This window comes from Glycine soja, chromosome 20, assembly GCF_004193775.1.
Source record: "Glycine soja cultivar W05 chromosome 20, ASM419377v2, whole genome shotgun sequence".
Classification (NCBI taxonomy): Eukaryota; Viridiplantae; Streptophyta; class Magnoliopsida; order Fabales; family Fabaceae; genus Glycine; species Glycine soja.
This window is the reverse complement of record NC_041021.1, coordinates 46,190,907-46,207,306: the sequence shown is the minus strand read 5'-3', so window position 1 is coordinate 46,207,306 and position 16,400 is coordinate 46,190,907. Positions and strand designations below refer to the sequence as shown.

At 34.5% G+C, this 16,400-nt stretch overlaps 2 protein-coding genes across 2 annotated transcripts; both read left to right on the top strand.

Annotated features, from left to right (window-relative positions):
• The first annotated feature begins 1,362 nt into the window (after positions 1-1,362).
• LOC114403671 (NAC domain containing protein 50-like) lies at positions 1,363-8,881 on the top strand. The gene is made up of 4 exons (XM_028366773.1): positions 1,363-1,805; positions 2,006-2,295; positions 2,618-2,830; positions 8,002-8,881. The coding sequence occupies exons 1-4, from the start codon at positions 1,565-1,567 to the stop codon at positions 8,653-8,655; spliced, it is 1,398 nt and encodes a 465-aa protein (XP_028222574.1). The 5' UTR covers positions 1,363-1,564; the 3' UTR covers positions 8,656-8,881.
• A 654-nt stretch (positions 8,882-9,535) lies between these two features.
• Positions 9,536-15,416, top strand: LOC114402164 (protein FLX-like 1). The gene is made up of 2 exons (XM_028364672.1): positions 9,536-9,655; positions 15,003-15,416. Exons 1-2 carry the CDS (start codon positions 9,536-9,538, stop codon positions 15,414-15,416), a joined length of 534 nt encoding a protein of 177 aa, XP_028220473.1.
• The last annotated feature ends 984 nt before the right edge of the window (positions 15,417-16,400 follow it).

Below are 16,400 nucleotides of genomic sequence, written 5' to 3'. Positions count from 1 at the left end.
TTTTATCATAAAAGACATGGTTAATATTATTTCACCATTATTTCAATAACTCAAAGCTTAATGATTTTTTTTTAAAAATAATTACTTTTTTGTGAGTTTCCATGAACCTAAAAAATCTGAGGAGAATGAAGATTTGTGAGTTTCCATGAACCTAAAAAATCTGAGGAGAATGAAGATTGGGGAATGAATTTTAAAATTTTGATCCTGTCTTTTTTAAACCTAAACTGACCCGCTTTTTTCAGGAAAAAAGATAAGAATAGTTAAATTTGTCCCGTATCATACATATCAATCTAATAAAAAATAAAAAATAAAAAAGACCAGAAAATATGAAATATGAATTGAATTCTTAGCATTAAATACTTTACAAACTTTACCATAAAAGTCATATTCAATATTATTTGAACCATTGATTTAGATGGCTTTTATTTTAATAACTCAACATTTAACAAATTTCAAAATAATATAAATTTATGAATAAATCACATTCACGCTTCTTATATTGAACCTATTAATTCAAGCCCTTAAGTCGAATATAAGTCAACATTTCTTGGCATTGATTTACTGACTTAAGGACTATTCTTAACCGAACATATCCTAAACTTAATAAGTTTTACCAGCAACAGTTCGACCCCCCCTGCTTTGATCTCAACTGTACATTAAAGCTTGAAACAACTCCCAGTAGCATTAACGACAATCTTCTATCGATTTAGAATAATTCAAATACAAACTCGACTATGCTGCATAAAAGATAAAAAATTCGTCACAAGAAAATCACATTATCATAAATTCATAACTCCTCTTAACAACAAAAAGGCTATAAAACTACCATGTAAAAAAATGAGTTAGATTTTTTGCTAAGATGAAGTATGCATGTAAAACTACCATATAAAAAAATGACTACGTAAAAATTTTAAAAAAAATGTTTGAGGTATAAAACTATATAAAAAAAAGTAGAATAATATAATTTGAGGGGCACAATGCTTATTTGGTCCTGAAACAAGATGATAACCCTAATAAGAATGGGCCATATATGGGAAATGTGCCTGAGGATGGTCCCAAATGATTTCCTCCCAAGAATAAAAAGAAGGAAATCAGCTCATTTATTCACTTCCGAATTCGATAGCAGTAAAACGGTAAAAGAGAAAAGAAAAACCAAATCTTGCGTTTTCCCAAAAAGTCCCGTTGAATCCATATCCACACCATTTAATTATTTTATTCATTTACAGTATGCAATCCAACTAAAGTAAAAAAAAATCCAAACAAAATAAAGGGGTCAGATTATTTTTGATTTGTTGAGTTTCAAAAGACAGCACAATGCAACCTAAAAACAAGTTTTCATTTGGAAGAAATTAAAATATAAAAAGATGAAAAATATAAAATCTCAATCCCTGGAGGTCACCAAGTGTTAGAATTTCTTGTCATTGAAGGTACCCTCTTTTTGTTGCTTGACCCTCAATCAAAGACCCATCTTTTCCGTTTGGCGTAGGGAACTTCACCACTGAAGCCCTAATCCACCGTATCCATCCACCGCAGCACACACTCCTTTTGCTGCTTCTTCTCCAACATGGGTCGCGAAACTATGTGCCTTTCAACCCCACCACCAACCACTGCCACCACCACAGTGAACCCAGTGCCGCCACCGCCACCAGCACCACCTACCTCTCTTGCTCCAGGCTTCAGGTTCCACCCAACTGATGAGGAGCTTGTTATTTATTACCTCAAGCGCAAGGTTTCTGGCAAAAGCTTCCGATTTGATGCCATATCTGAGGTTGACATATACAGGAGCGAACCCTGGGACCTAGCAGGTCACTCCCTCTGTTTCCACTTTATTTCACTTTATTTCCACCTTTCTGTGCTTAAATTTGAAATCTTTGTTGTTTTATTTCTCTGGGTTTTTTTTTTGGTTTTTCAAGTGCTTTACCTTAATGGGGTTTCTGGGTTTTTTTCAATGATGTTTTTGTTTTTTTGACTCCTGTGGATGTTTGTGGGTTGAATGTTTGAATAGACAAGTCAAGGTTGAAGACTAGGGACCAGGAGTGGTATTTTTTCAGTGCATTGGACAAGAAATATGGGAATGGTGGGAGGATGAACAGGGCTACCAGCAAAGGGTACTGGAAAGCCACTGGGAATGATCGACCGGTGAGGCATGACCAAAGGACCGTGGGGCTGAAGAAAACGTTGGTGTTTCATAGTGGCAGAGCTCCTGATGGGAAGAGGACTAACTGGGTCATGCATGAGTACAGGCTTGTTGAAGAGGAGCTTGAGAGGGCTGGGACTGGATCCTCTCAGCCTCAGGTGAGTGAGATTACAGAATTAATTTTTAGAAATTGAAGCCTGAGATAGGCTTAAACTGTGGATTTGTGCTGTTTCCTTGCTGCAACTGTGAGCTCTTCCCATTTTCTTGTTGATAAAATGAGGAGCTTAGCTTAGTTATTTTATGTGGTTCCCGAACCCTGGCGAACTGAAAATTGTGTATATGACACTTGGATGCAGGTGTTTGAGCTTTGTTCTTTAGTAAATGTCGAAAGAATAGCTTGCTATGTACTGCAATATGGACATTGTTATTATGTTACAAATGGTTAATAATTTTTTTGCATTTCTCTGTTCGATGGAGAAGGATGCGTATGTTTTGTGTAGAGTGTTTCACAAAAATAACATAGGACCTCCAAATGGGCAACGGTATGCGCCCTTCATTGAAGAAGAGTGGGATGACGCATCAGGAATGGTTCCAGGGGCAGACCATGTGGATAACCGCTCTTTTGCCCACCAACCACGTGTTGAAGGCAATGGTGGTGTTTTATGCGCTGAAGGGAGAAATGGTGTTGTACAGGTTAGTTCCCTCCAAGTTTTTTGGGTTTATATTCAATATTTGTTATTAATAATTAATTTTGTGGATTCATCTTGGAATAAATTTATTGTTGCTTTGCATTTAATTTATTTACGATCATTGATTATTCGTTAAAAAAAAGTGTTATCAATGGTGGAAGGCCAATTTCCATCATATAAACATGCCATTGCGGCCAATGGCATCGGTATAGCTGGCCTCCCTTCACAAAATGCCTATGGTGGTTGGCAAAAAATCTGCCACATCATTCCACCATGGTGGCCATGGCACTGCTATTGCAAAAAAATGCAACAAATCCCAAACCATTCTGCCATGGGTTTGAGAAGCTTTGTTGCTTTTTTTTTTTTTTTACTCTAGTTATTTTGAGCCTTCCTTGTTAAGGAGGACTCTTTATCCTCCAAACTCATTGTATTTTCTTCCTTTTTGCCATAATGATTCTTTTGTTCTTTTTTTAAAACAATAGTAATATAACAGTCAGTTTCAATTTAATATGTTGATCATATGTCAGTTGTAAATGTGCAATAATAGTGTTCCCCATGCTACATCGGTATTTTGTCCGTTTCTCTTTTCTCCCCGAGGTGGATTCTTTATCCTTCATATTCTCCTACTTTGTCTATTTTTGTCTTAATGTTTTCTTTTTCTTTTTTCCAAAGCTAAAAAATTATATGCCGTAAGTTATGTTTTTTTGGGTATTTGTCTTAGTCTATTATATATAAGTTGATTCAATTCAAATAAAAATGATCAATTGATTCAGTGGATTTTGCTATTCGTTTTTCAAAAGACCAAGATTTTGACCATTGAAAATCGATACATGCACTAATAAAATTTTAGTAGATACTGTATGCCAGAATCACTTTCAAGTGACACAATACTTCATCTTTCTCTGGTCACATTGCTTTCTTGAATGGGTGATTGCTTTTGAGTGGCACGATTTTTCATCTTGAATGTTGGATGTTCATTGACCTTTCTAAGATAGGTGATTGCTTTTTCTTACCTTATATACTTATCTTCAGAGGAATCTTGCAACATGAAAATTCTCAATGCAGGTTGTGGAATTGTGGAAAGTTGTTCTATTTAAGAGTTTGTGGAAGATTATGGGATTCTTTAAACTACCAATTGGATTCCAAAGACAATTGGAAAGAATTGAGCAAGCACTCATTTTAGAGTGAAGGGCCATTTTAGCTTGAAACAAGGTGAAAATGAAAGATCTTAAATTTGTGGGTACATTTGTAGGAACTAATCTGTTTCACCGGCCTTCCTCTTTACTGTGAAGGTGTGAACCCTTCCAAAGACAAAACCAGATGTGGTTATCAAGTTTGTCCAAGGCCATTGATTTAGTTGGGCGTGGTGTTACCATCAACACAATGATGAAGAAGATGCTGCAACTCCAACAACCTTAATCCACAAATTGGCTATAAAGGATGAGTACTAAAGAGACCCATTTTGCACCATTGAAATAAATGTACAAAGATTTTATATAGTGACAGATATTCAAGGAACAACCTTTCTAGCTCTACCAACAAACCCAACATCGAGAATTTGAGAGTCCTAATTGTGAGTTTGTGACCAAGAGGACCTTACCTTTTCTTTTTTGCATTCTTAGAAAATTTTGTGGTTTCTTTGTGAGGTTGTACCTCTGTAGGAGTTAGGTTGGTAAGGAAAAGTGAACTTTGGGGAAGAATTGTTCCTTTATAGAACGGATAAAATCCATAAAATTTTGGATATTATCCAGAGTAAATACTAAGGGTGCCATTAGTTATGATAAGTTTGCAACTTGCATGGATTGATAATGTTTTTGTTGCTAACAAATTAAAGAAGCCATAGGTATCTCATCCTAAATATCACAGAACCAAGTTACCTAGATGACTTTAACAATCATGGGTGTTAGGGGTGTTGGTGTGGTTGTATATGATAATATTAGATATTATTTGTAATTAAGTAGGATTGTGATTGTAATTAGGGGGTTGATTGTGTACATTTAATTTGTGTCTTGTTTCCTTAGTGTAGCCTTATTAGGATCTCTCTCTCTCTATGTGTGTGTGTGTGTGTGGGGGGGGGGGGGGGGGGTCATTTTTCTACATTTTAATCAAGAGAAACAATTCAATCTTTCTTCTCTATCTTCAAGTCGGTATTAAAGCTACCGATTCTAGGGGGCTCTGCTTGTGCATTCAAACCCTACCCTCCTTCATTACAGGATTTTTTTGGCACCTTTAGAAGTGCAAACAACCAAGGTAGCACTATCAGCACCCTTAACCACCACCATTGCCACACCGTTGACTGCTTCCTTGGTTGATCTGATAGATGTTGTCATCGAAGTTCTGATATGTTGCCAATCGCAAGTAGAGCTACTGGTGCATGTAAGCCACAAGCTGCCATCTTGTCTTTTGTTCATGATCGCGCTGCCACAAAATCAACAACCCATTGTTCCATTTCAGGGTTCATCTTGCTCCAACTCCCACCCCTTTCTTGGATATTGAAAGCCCTTGGGTTTCTCCCTCTTTGAGCTGGTTACGATTTCTTAACCATAGAAAAGAAATCTATCTCCTTTAATAAGGCATCTTACACTTGCTCTTTGACCATGTGATGCATAAAATAAGGGTTTATCACCATTACTGGTAAGAGTTCTCTTAATGTCTCTAGTAATGTGACTGAGGATATCTAGATACTCAACTTAGGTGTCATTAAGGTCGAGCAATGGTCGATTTTGGATGTCGCCACTGGCTGAAGATTTGCATCTGGTGAAGTTTTTTGCAACAATGATGTGACATAGCGAGTTGAGGTTGAGGGTGAGTTTGAGGCCTTTTCCACCTAATGAGAAAGTCAGAAAGAAGATGAGTTTGAGGCCTTTTCCACCTGATGAGAAAGTCAGAAAGAAGAGAGACGGAGAAAAATGAAATTTCAAAAGTGACTGCATTGTTCTTTCTCTTCTCAAATAAAGTCTGAACACTGCATGAAAAATAAAGCATATGTGAAGTGACTGCACAACTCTACTATCTTAGGTTCTTTCACACACTTTCAGCAGGGTTCGGATTCAGAGAAAATGTCACACTCTTCCAAATGTTTGTTCCCAAAGTTTACCAGGGAGAAGCAATGTTAATTACCACTTGTGTGATCGATAGGCTGCCCTCTCAATCTCTCATGTCCTGATTGGCAGTATTTTGATACAATACATGTTGTCCTTCTTTCCTTCCTCTCATATCACAACTTGTCTTCCACCTCATGTGTTTGGTTTTGCTTCCTTTGCTTATGTTTACAACCAAAATCGTTGCAAGTTAGACCCTTGGGTTGTCAAGTCTGTTTTCATTGGGTATGCATCAAACAAAAAGGGATACAAGTGTTATCATCCCTAGAGTGTCCATTGAGTAGAATCACCGAATAGGAAGTGAAAAGGAGAGCTCAGGTATAGAGAAGGCATGATATAAGAGACTGGCAGGGAGAATTATTTACTTGGCCCATACTAGATCATATATTGCTTATGTGACAAGTGTGGTCACTCAATTCATGCATGATCCACGTGAAGGACATCTACAAACAGTAAATAAGATTCTTCAATACTATGCAGACTATGCAGGCCAATATAGATAGAAGATCCACCTTAGGATATTACATGTTCTTGGTTGGAAACTTGGTGACTTGGAGTAAAAAGAAACTGTGGTTGCAAGGTTGAGTGCAGAGGTAGTGTTTCAAGCTATGGATCATAGAATTTGTGAGGTGCTATAGATGAAGAACATATTTGATGACATCAGGATAAAGTATGAGAAACCTATAAGGCTATATTGTGATAATAATTTTGCCATCAATATTGAACACAATCTGAAACATAACAAAACCAAACATATAAAAATAGACCAACACTTCATCAAAGAAAAGTTAGAGAGTGGTCTAATAACTAACTACCGCACACATCCTTTTCGGGGCTTCAGTTCGTGGATGTGCTTTAAACGGGTCTCTCCACAGAATGATTTCAAATTCTTACTTGCAAGATAAGAATGACAGATGGCTATGTATGATTAGATACGACCTGTAATTAAGTAGGATCGTGAGTGTAATTATTGTAATTAGGGGTTGATTGTGTACAGTTTTAATCTGTGATTGGTTTCCTTATTTCTTTTATTAGTGTATCCTCATTCGGATTTATACATGTGTGTACAGTTTTTCTACATTTTAGTCAAGAGAAACAATTCAGTCTTTCTGTCTCTTCTCTAATTTCAAGTAGGGGTCTTCCATGTCTTTGTGCTGGTTGGTTAAGGGTGATAAAGATTACTAAGGCTTTGGTACAGTGATTGGTGGAGAAATTCAGTGACAGCAAATTTTAGATGAGACAAAATCTGAAGTTTTGTATTTGAGATGAAAAAGGCCATTGGTGTGAATCTTGAGCTCACTATAATCGTTTTTTGGGTATATTGGAAAGGACTCTAAAGTTTATGTGTGTAATAAGAAAGGTATGAATCTATGGGAATCATGTCTTCAGAAGCAAGACCTAAGGATTCCACAGGACAAGAAATCTTGCAGATGTCAATCATCATCATTAGATTCATAGCACCCTTTTAAGACTGGTTTCTAGATTTCATTATGCTTCCTTATTTGATTTGATAAGGATTAGGAGTCTAGTACCAGTTAATATGGGTTTATCCTCTGCCTGTATCATATCATTACACATCATATATCAATATTAAATGATATTACTGTTCTCTTTATTCCTTCTCTATCTAAATCCCTATAATTTCAAAAGCACCCAACATTTAGTATAGTGATACAGCTCTAGTCTTATTGTTGTTTGGTAAAATTCCCCTTTAAGCTTAAAAGTCACCTTTCTATCACAAAGAACGTTTGATGCTGTTGATTTTATTAGTAGAAGAATTAGCTTCTACATTTTTGTGGTTTATCTGCCAACATTGATTCACTGATTTGGAATTTGACTCATCAAATGTGTATTTTTCAAGTTGTGTTTTAGTAGTCTTTCTTGTTTCTTAAGATTTCCAGTTTTTACAACTTATTAAAAGATGAGTGACTCAATTGTGGATGATGGATTCTTAAGTTTATTTGTAACATGTCTATTCGCACATATATGCTGTTTTATAAAGAAATATTTCTTTGTTCTGACCATTGCAATACAACTTCTGTTTTATATAGTCTTTTTGTTTTAATTGTTGTAGGACACTCAATCTTTCAACAAAGCTCCATTTGATGTGAACAAGCTTCCTATAGAAACTCAAAATCTTCTAGCTGTGTGCAAGAGGGAAAGCATGGCTGAGTATCCATCACCTGAAAAGGATGATAATAATTGTAAGCACATGGATGACTACCCTTCACCTCAAACAGATAATCCAAAGCCTTTCTCTCAAATATACAAACGAAGGCGTCATAACTTGAACTCCAACAACTCTAATGTTTCTGGAGATTCAGTCCGAACCAGCCAGGATCCGTGCTCCTCTACAATAACTACTGCTGCAACTGCACTCCCAACCGCAACTGTTGCTGGCACAGCCACCAACACTGCACCGAAAAAACATTTTCTGTCTGCACTGGTGGAGTTTTCCCTGCTAGAATCCCTTGAATCAAAGGACAACCTTGCTTCAATTAAGGCACCGGATTTTGACACTGAAAATCTTGAGTCATCCATGCCTCCAAGTTGCGCAAAGTTCATCAAGCAAATGCAGAGTGAGATGCAGAAGCTTTCAGTTGAAAAGGAGACGATAAGGTTTGAGATGATGAGCGCACAAGCGATGATTAACATTCTCCAGTCTCGCATCGACGTTCTCAGCAAAGAAAATGAGGATTTGAAGAGGATGGTGGCCCAAAATCCATAGGAATTGGCAATGTCATGCCCTTGTATCAGTGTAAGTTAGTTACAACTGAGTAATGAAGCTCAGTCTTCCGGATATTTTCTTATTTTTCTGAGTAAGAATTGTAGTTCGTTTCTTTGGCTAAACTTATTTTAAACTTGTCATCGTGTATCATATGACTTTCAGTTTCCCATTGTTGTGAAAATATGGCCATGTTAGCATCTCAATTTGATAGCTGAAAATAGCAGAATCGATAATTCTTTTAGAGTGTGTTTGGATAGGATAATTTAATTAGGTAATATATTTTTATAGGAAATTAAATTCTTTTTTATTAAAAGTAACTATTTGGATATTTTAGTAAAAGAAATTCAAAATTTTAGAATTTTAAAAGGGATTTTAGTTAGTTGAAAGAATAGAATTTCAAATTCTATCTTTAAGTGAGTGAATTTGGAAATTCTTCTCTCCCTTGCTACCATGCCCCTCCTCTGCCACCTTCACCTCGGCGACAACTTCTTCTCCGGTCAGATCCCTCTCGAGTATGACACCTGGTAGCACCTCTAGTACCTTGCCCTTTTCGGCAACAAGCTTGCCGGCAACGACCTCTCCAACAACATGCTCTCCGGCTAACGTTAACTCAGAGAATTGTTTTAGGGATTTTCTGCTCAAGAGGTCTTACTCGTTTGGATTTGAATGGAGTCTGGCGTCGGAGAGGATGGTGATGGAATCAGCAACGACGTCGATGTGGCGGTACCGAAGAGGGAGTAGTAGTTTCTAGAGCAAGAGGCCTTCGCCATTCGGATCATTGGAGAAGTCAAGGGTGTTTTCGTTCAGTTATTATAGAGGGATGAAGTCACCGTTCTTCCGGAGGAGGGGTTTTTCCCGTTGTCGGAGTCGAGCGTGAGGTATGGCAGCGGGGGGAGCTGAGTCCGATGTTTCTGCGGTCGTCGGGGGTGGCAGCCGCAGTGGCGTTCTCGTCGAGCTAGCTGAGGTGCGAGGATCCCAAGGCACTGATGTCGTCGGAGAGGTTTAACCGGAGGTAATTTTGTGATTTGGTGGTAATTTTGTAATTATTGAAGAGAGAGGTTGTATCCAAACACAAAATTTTAAAAATAAAGGAATTTAAATTGAAGCATTTGAAATTCTCAAAATTTAAAATTTTTTAGAATTTTAAATTATCTCATCCAAACATATTCGTATGGACATTCGGTAAGAAAAACATTAATTAACCCCTTTTATTTGCAAAATTATTATGAAAAGGAAGATTTTCATTATTTTTAGATTATGAAAATATCTATGAAATAAAAATAATTTTTGAAAATATATTTTGACATTGATCAGGATAATATTTGTTCCTATGTATGCTTCGACAATGAAAAACTTGGAGTTATACGTTCTTTTGTAAAAAATATTTGTATGTTTTTTTTAAAAAATATTTAATCTTTTATTTAAAGGCTCCCATGATAAACAACTTAGAAATAGATATCCAAAGTAGTTATCATTGATCTTATTAGACTTTCGTGGCAACTAAATCAGAATTGCATCAAAGTGGCTATAGTTTTTTTTTTTTTACTGCCAAAGTAATCGTTGAACCTTTGTTTTAATTAATTTTAAAAAAAACTATAAGAGCTGAATTTTAATAGCCATAATAAAATATTTTTAAAAATTATGACTATTAAATTACTACAACTGACCTTTTCTCTATTTAAATATTTCATTAATTCATTTAATGATCAAGTAATAAAAAAGTAGATCCTGATTATCTTTTGGTTCGGTATTTTTTTTAGATAACGTACAGTTTTTATTTTCTTGGATACAAATATCCTGATTATTTTATTTTTTCATAAAATTACTTGATTCTAATTGTTCTAATTTTTTATCATACTTCTGAAATATAAATTTTACCACAATCTTTATAATTATTTTATAAAAAGGAAGCATTCTTAAAAATGGTTTTAAATTTTTATTATGTTGATTCATATTTTTCTTATTTCTTTTAGTAATTTCTGCACACATACAACATGATAACAAAAACAGATTCAATTTAGTATTTAACATTATAAAATAATATTAAATAAAAATAAAATAACAACAAAATGTTTATTATACACTCGTATTGCTTTCACGTCATACACACCGGAAGGGAAGGGAGAAAGTTCCACGTTTGTTACCAATGAACCACGTTTGATTTATAAAATGTCTCTAGATCGTTGAATATTCATCAATCTAATATCTAAGTTTATTTATTAATTTACTCAGGGACGACGGATCCAAACCTTATAAAGGAGACTGAAATTTTTTTTCTTCTTTTGTAATTATTTAAATGTCTAATTTTTAATAAATAATTATTTTTAAAAAAATTATTACTTTTACATAAATTAAAACTAATTTTCATATTAATTGATGATAACCTTAATTATTATTATAAAAATGACAAACATACAAGTAATTTTATACAATTTTATATTAGTTATCACTTTAATCATTACAATAAAATCATAAATGCAACTAATTTTACATAATTTATATGTAAAATTAATTTATATAATTTTATATTAATTAACTTAATAATATGTATGTATATATATAAACAAAATTTCAAAAAATATCATTTTTTACTAATGTTCAAGGACCATTTTCTTAATATTAGATTAGTGAAGATGATTTTTAACATTTAAATATTTATTCGAGAGAATAATACTTTAAATACAAAGTTGATGATTTATTCTTGTATTCACTAAGCATAATTAAGAAAATGAAAGCAACTACAGTAAAAAAAAATAATAAAGAAGGTTCTATCCAAGACGAACAGGACTGAGGGCATTGATGAAACAAAGTAAATAGAGAAGACACATGACGCATATATATGACAAACATTAACCAAATAAAGGATGCATGAGACCTCACACAGTGAATAAACGAATAAAACTAACATCATCATCATCATGTGAAATGAAAGAAACAAAGAAGTGGCATGGAAACTCAGCTGCGCACAAGAACACGTATTATATATAGAAAGCACACATTTTCATATAAGAGTCATTTATCCTCGCTAGTTAATTCAAATGACATAATTCAGGCTTTATTATAAAATGATCCTAATGACTTGCAGGGCCTTGGAACACACAATGTGGTATTTAACCAAATGAAGAAAACAAAAAGATGCGATGCAGGGCCATGCATGCCAGCTCAATGCATAAGTTCTTCAGTCTTCACATTCATGTGTTCTTTGTGACTGTGAGTGTTGTATGTAATGTGATATAATACTAATGTCATTCTGTTTGTGAGAAAATAGAAGCAAGAGAGACAGAGAAAATCATGTCCGGGTGAGAGAAAAAGTGTACGTGCTAGTGAGGTGAGGTTGCTCATTAATTGCTGTACTTGAAAAACAAAAATGCATGGTTCTTGTACAGCCAATAACATATTCGATACATATAGCTATAACAGGAGAAGTGTTGTAGGAAAAAAAAAAAAGAAGATGTTACTGAAATGTATAGAAAGTAAATATCCAAACATCGTTACTTGATAAATAAATAAAAACCCGATACTCACTCGCCTCTCTCACCCCTTCTGTATCCGTGATAGAAAGAAAGAAAAAGAAAAGGATGAGGAGGTGGCAATGTGACCAAAACAAGAAACTAATAATAGAATATACATGTTAGGTTATTTACATAATGACCCGACCGTGCTCGATCCAGGGTCAATAATGTATAAATACTGTAAATGTTGCCAAAACAAAACAAAATTAATATATAATAGTATGTGTGGGTTTAGTTTTTCTCCACCCGACCCATAAATTTGCTTCTTAAAGAAGTAAACCCAACTAACTATAAATAAAAGCTTTGTTTTACATTTACATTTGTTGTCATCATTTTGGCCTTTACCCTTCTTGATTCAGTCATCAACATTACATGGACTTTTCAGATCTCTTCTTATTTACAGAAATAATTGAACATTCCTTTACCTTTCTTTGCCTTTGCCTTTTTAGTTTTAACCCTTATTGTCTAGTACGTTCACACTTGCCCTGTATTTTGTTTCTTAAGTATTTGATAAAGCAAGGATCTCCTTAAAAAGGCGTGCGTAAAACAAAAAGAAACATCTAAAAGATTTTAAAGAGAAATAAACATGTCTAAGGGTTTGATCAAAATAATATATTATTATGGTTAAAGTGTGTAAAATCAAGAATAAATCGTAAGTATCTTTATTATGGAGCTTTATTTTGTCTCCGGTTATGAAAGGTCAAACCGATACAATACACATTACAATGTAAAGAGTTTCACTTGAAGAAATAGAGGAAATATATATGCATCTTTCAGTGCTCATAACCGAAGAAAACTTTTAAAAGTTTCTTAAATTTCAATAATCAAACTTGATATGTTATTCTGCATGTTTCATCAATATTTTGGAACTTGCTGGGGTGAAGGGCAACACAGAGCACTACACCGGCCAATGGTGCTCATGTGCCACATGGAGCTCCATGTACTGATTTTTTACTTGTATTTTCATCAAGTAGAATCCTTTTTTTTTCTTTTTTTCATATTATGTTTGGTGTTCATGCCCTTGTTGACATGTTCATTGACAATAATTCCTTTAAGGTTTCAAATATATTAAATGAAAGTATGGGGAACGCACGGAGAAAAGGGAAAGCTACGATGAAACTGAAACCAATCTCCCATGTGGCTGTTATTATCTCTTCCTTTCGAACTACGTAAGCATCATGGAAAAACATGGTAATTTACCTTTCATTCTTCTACACTGTTTTACTTTCTGAAATTTATCCCCATGGTAATTTGTTTGTTGTCTCTCTCTGCTTGATTATGTTATAGGAGTGCCAAATGATGATTTTATCATAAGCTTTCTTGTTATAATATGTGTTTCAAGAACAAAATGAAAATAAAAACAAACAATTAAACAAAAAAGAATAATTGTGTCATTCTTTTAGAGAGGTGTTTCGTAGGAAAGAAATTTTTTCATGTTTAAGAATCTTGGGAATGGATAAAATTTATTGATTGAACATTAAAAGTCTCTAGATAAGTTTTCTAGAAATGAAAAAATTATACATATTTTTATCGATTATTTTAATTATTTATTATATTATATATTTTAATAAAGAATAATATGATATTTTTATTGTAAAAAAATTAAACTCGAAATGGTAAGATTCTCACTTCTTTCATGAGAAAGTTTTTGTTGAAAATTAATTAAAAAAATTTCCCAAAAAAGTAATTTTTATTACATATGTTCATGATTTTCTTAATTATGTTCTTCTAAACAAAAAAAAAGTAAATATACGACGAAAATCTACGATTTTTATTACCTGAAGTGATAAGATTGTTTTAACATATTAAGTGAGAGTACACCATTAAGTTCAAAATCTATCATAATTTAACAAATAAATCTGTTGACTTTTCTTAAAAATGCGTGTTTGATGCATCAAAAAAGAATTTTTTATTTTATTATTTTAATGCATGAATTTTACAATATTCATTGAATGAGTAAATATTTATTAAACGAGAATGTAATTTATATTATTTGAATTTTTATGTGTATAAAAAACGTTATTTAACATTATTTAGATATGAAAATCTTATTATAAGAGAAACCATATTGTATTTCTTATTGCGTAATTCTTTTTATAGATGTTACAAGTTTTTTCCACAATTTTTATTACATATTCATGATTTTCTTAATTTTGTTCATAAAAAAATTAAGGTTTCATGAAAATTCATGATTTGTATTACTTGAATTGGCAATATTGTTTTAACATAAGTGAGATACATTGTTAAATAAAAAAACTATCATAATTTAGTAAATAAATCTATTAAACTTTCTAAAGAATGTGTACTTGACACAATAAAATGCGGATTTCCATTATTTTAATGCCTAAATATTATAAGATTTTTTGAATGGAAAAGTAAGTTCTAATTTACTCTTCTATAAAAAAAATTATCCCGTTCAAAGAACATTATAAAATTTAGGCATTAAAATAACAATAAAAAACACATTATTTTTTACATATGAAGCATAGATTCTTACGAAAATTAAAGAGATTTACTTATTAAATATGATAGATTTTAGACTTAATGATGTATTCTCACTTAACATGATAATTTTTTTATCAATTAAAGTAATAGAAAACATGATTTTTCTTGAAATCTTCACTACTACAATAAAGTCTTTTAACGACACGCTAACTACTTGCATTCTAAGGGGACCTGGCTTATAATAAAACGACAGTGTTGTTTGCGTTTTAAAATACATAAACCCTACCCTAGTGCTTATCACATTTTTAGGGGACAAAGGGAGAGGCGCAACAATGAGCGGAAACGATTGCGAGAAGACCCTACTCCTCCTGGTTCACGTGCCTCGACAAGGCGCGTCTTGCACATTCCTCCTCCTCCTCCTCCTCCTCCTCTATCGTCACGGTCCGCGCCCTCGAGGAGCGCATCGAGGCTCGTCATCGTGAGATCCAGGCCCTGCTCACCGACAACCAACGCCTCGCCCGCATCCATGTGGCGTTCAAGCAGGACCTCGTCGCCACTCAAGAGGAGCTCTGCTGCCTCTCCGCCACTGTCGCCGAGGTCAAGGCCGAGCGTGACGCCGAGGTCCGTGGCATCGCCGCCATGAGCTCTGAGCTGGATCGCGTACGGGCGGACATTCTGGAGCTTGTGGCGGAGCGGAAGGAGCTCACGACACAACTGCATGCCGTGGAGAGCGAGCTTGCAAAGGCGAGCACGAAGGCGCAGTTTGTGCCGACGATTAAGGCCGATATAGAGGCCATGCCATGAGATTCAACGAGGAAGGTAAATTGTTTATTTAATTAGTATGACTCTCTCTCTTGCTATGCTATGGTCCATTAGTCCCCATTTGCTTTTTCCGTTTCTTTTGCTTGTCTCTTTTGCCATTCCTCTTCTCCTTTTCCATTCACACACCACTCTCTCCAAACCCATTGTTTCAGTTTCTGCTAACACCCCTCTCTCAGTGCCCCCATTTCTTCAAGCTGAATGTGTTAGGGTTTCCCTCCTTTTCTCAAAGCTTGCATTTCCCAACCGCACAAGAAGAACCCTTTCTGGCTACACAATGTAGATTGCATTCTTTTTTCTTTTTTGTTAGTTTTTGGTTATGTGGAATTGAAATGTTGCAGTGATTGGTGCGAAGTCGATGATGAAGTTCGAGAGTGGGTACTCTGTGGAAATCATGTTCGATGGAAGCAAGCTTGGAATTGAGCCTTATGCAGTTGAGGTGTTACCTAATGGGGAGCTTCTCATTCTGGATTCAACTAATAGTAACGTTTATAGGATTTCGTCCTCGCTTTCTTTGAGTAAGTCTGTCTAATTGGTAGGATGGTAGCTTAAGTTTGTGATCTGATTCATTTGATTTATTTTTTGTTTAATTTAATTTTGTAAAATCAGCATAATCACATAATTTAAAGTTGTCCTTTCTTCTCTAAAACTGCATAGTCTAATGTTGCTAAATTTGTTATGCAAATACATATGAAGTCTTAAGTCATTTATTCATCTGTTGCTTTTGTAGGCTGAGGGTGCAACAATGTCTGACATTTCACCTTGAGTTACTACATCAGTGTCTACTTCACCACCGATGTAGAAACAAATGCAATTCTACAACGGTCACTTATGGACCGTTGTTGAAATTTTTTAGTTTCAACAACGTTACAATCAACAACGATTAATCACCATTGTTAAATCCCCAGTCTGATCGATGTAGAAAACGTGCTTTCTAGTAGTGTTTAACCTTTCGTCACCTAAAAGAAC

Excerpts from the sequence above, each read along its gene's own strand:
- LOC114403671 (XM_028366773.1), top strand. The coding sequence starts at position 1,565 with ATGGGTCGCGAAACTATGTGCCTTTCAACCCCACCACCAACCACTGCC. Across the intron at positions 2,296-2,617 it reads CTGGATCCTCTCAGCCTCAG|GATGCGTATGTTTTGTGTAG; the intron begins GTGAGTGAGATT and ends TCGATGGAGAAG. Across the intron at positions 2,831-8,001 it reads GGAGAAATGGTGTTGTACAG|GACACTCAATCTTTCAACAA; the intron begins GTTAGTTCCCTC and ends TAATTGTTGTAG.
- LOC114402164 (XM_028364672.1), top strand. The coding sequence starts at position 9,536 with ATGGCAGCGGGGGGAGCTGAGTCCGATGTTTCTGCGGTCGTCGGGGGT. Across the intron at positions 9,656-15,002 it reads GCACTGATGTCGTCGGAGAG|GCGCGTCTTGCACATTCCTC; the intron begins GTTTAACCGGAG and ends TGCCTCGACAAG.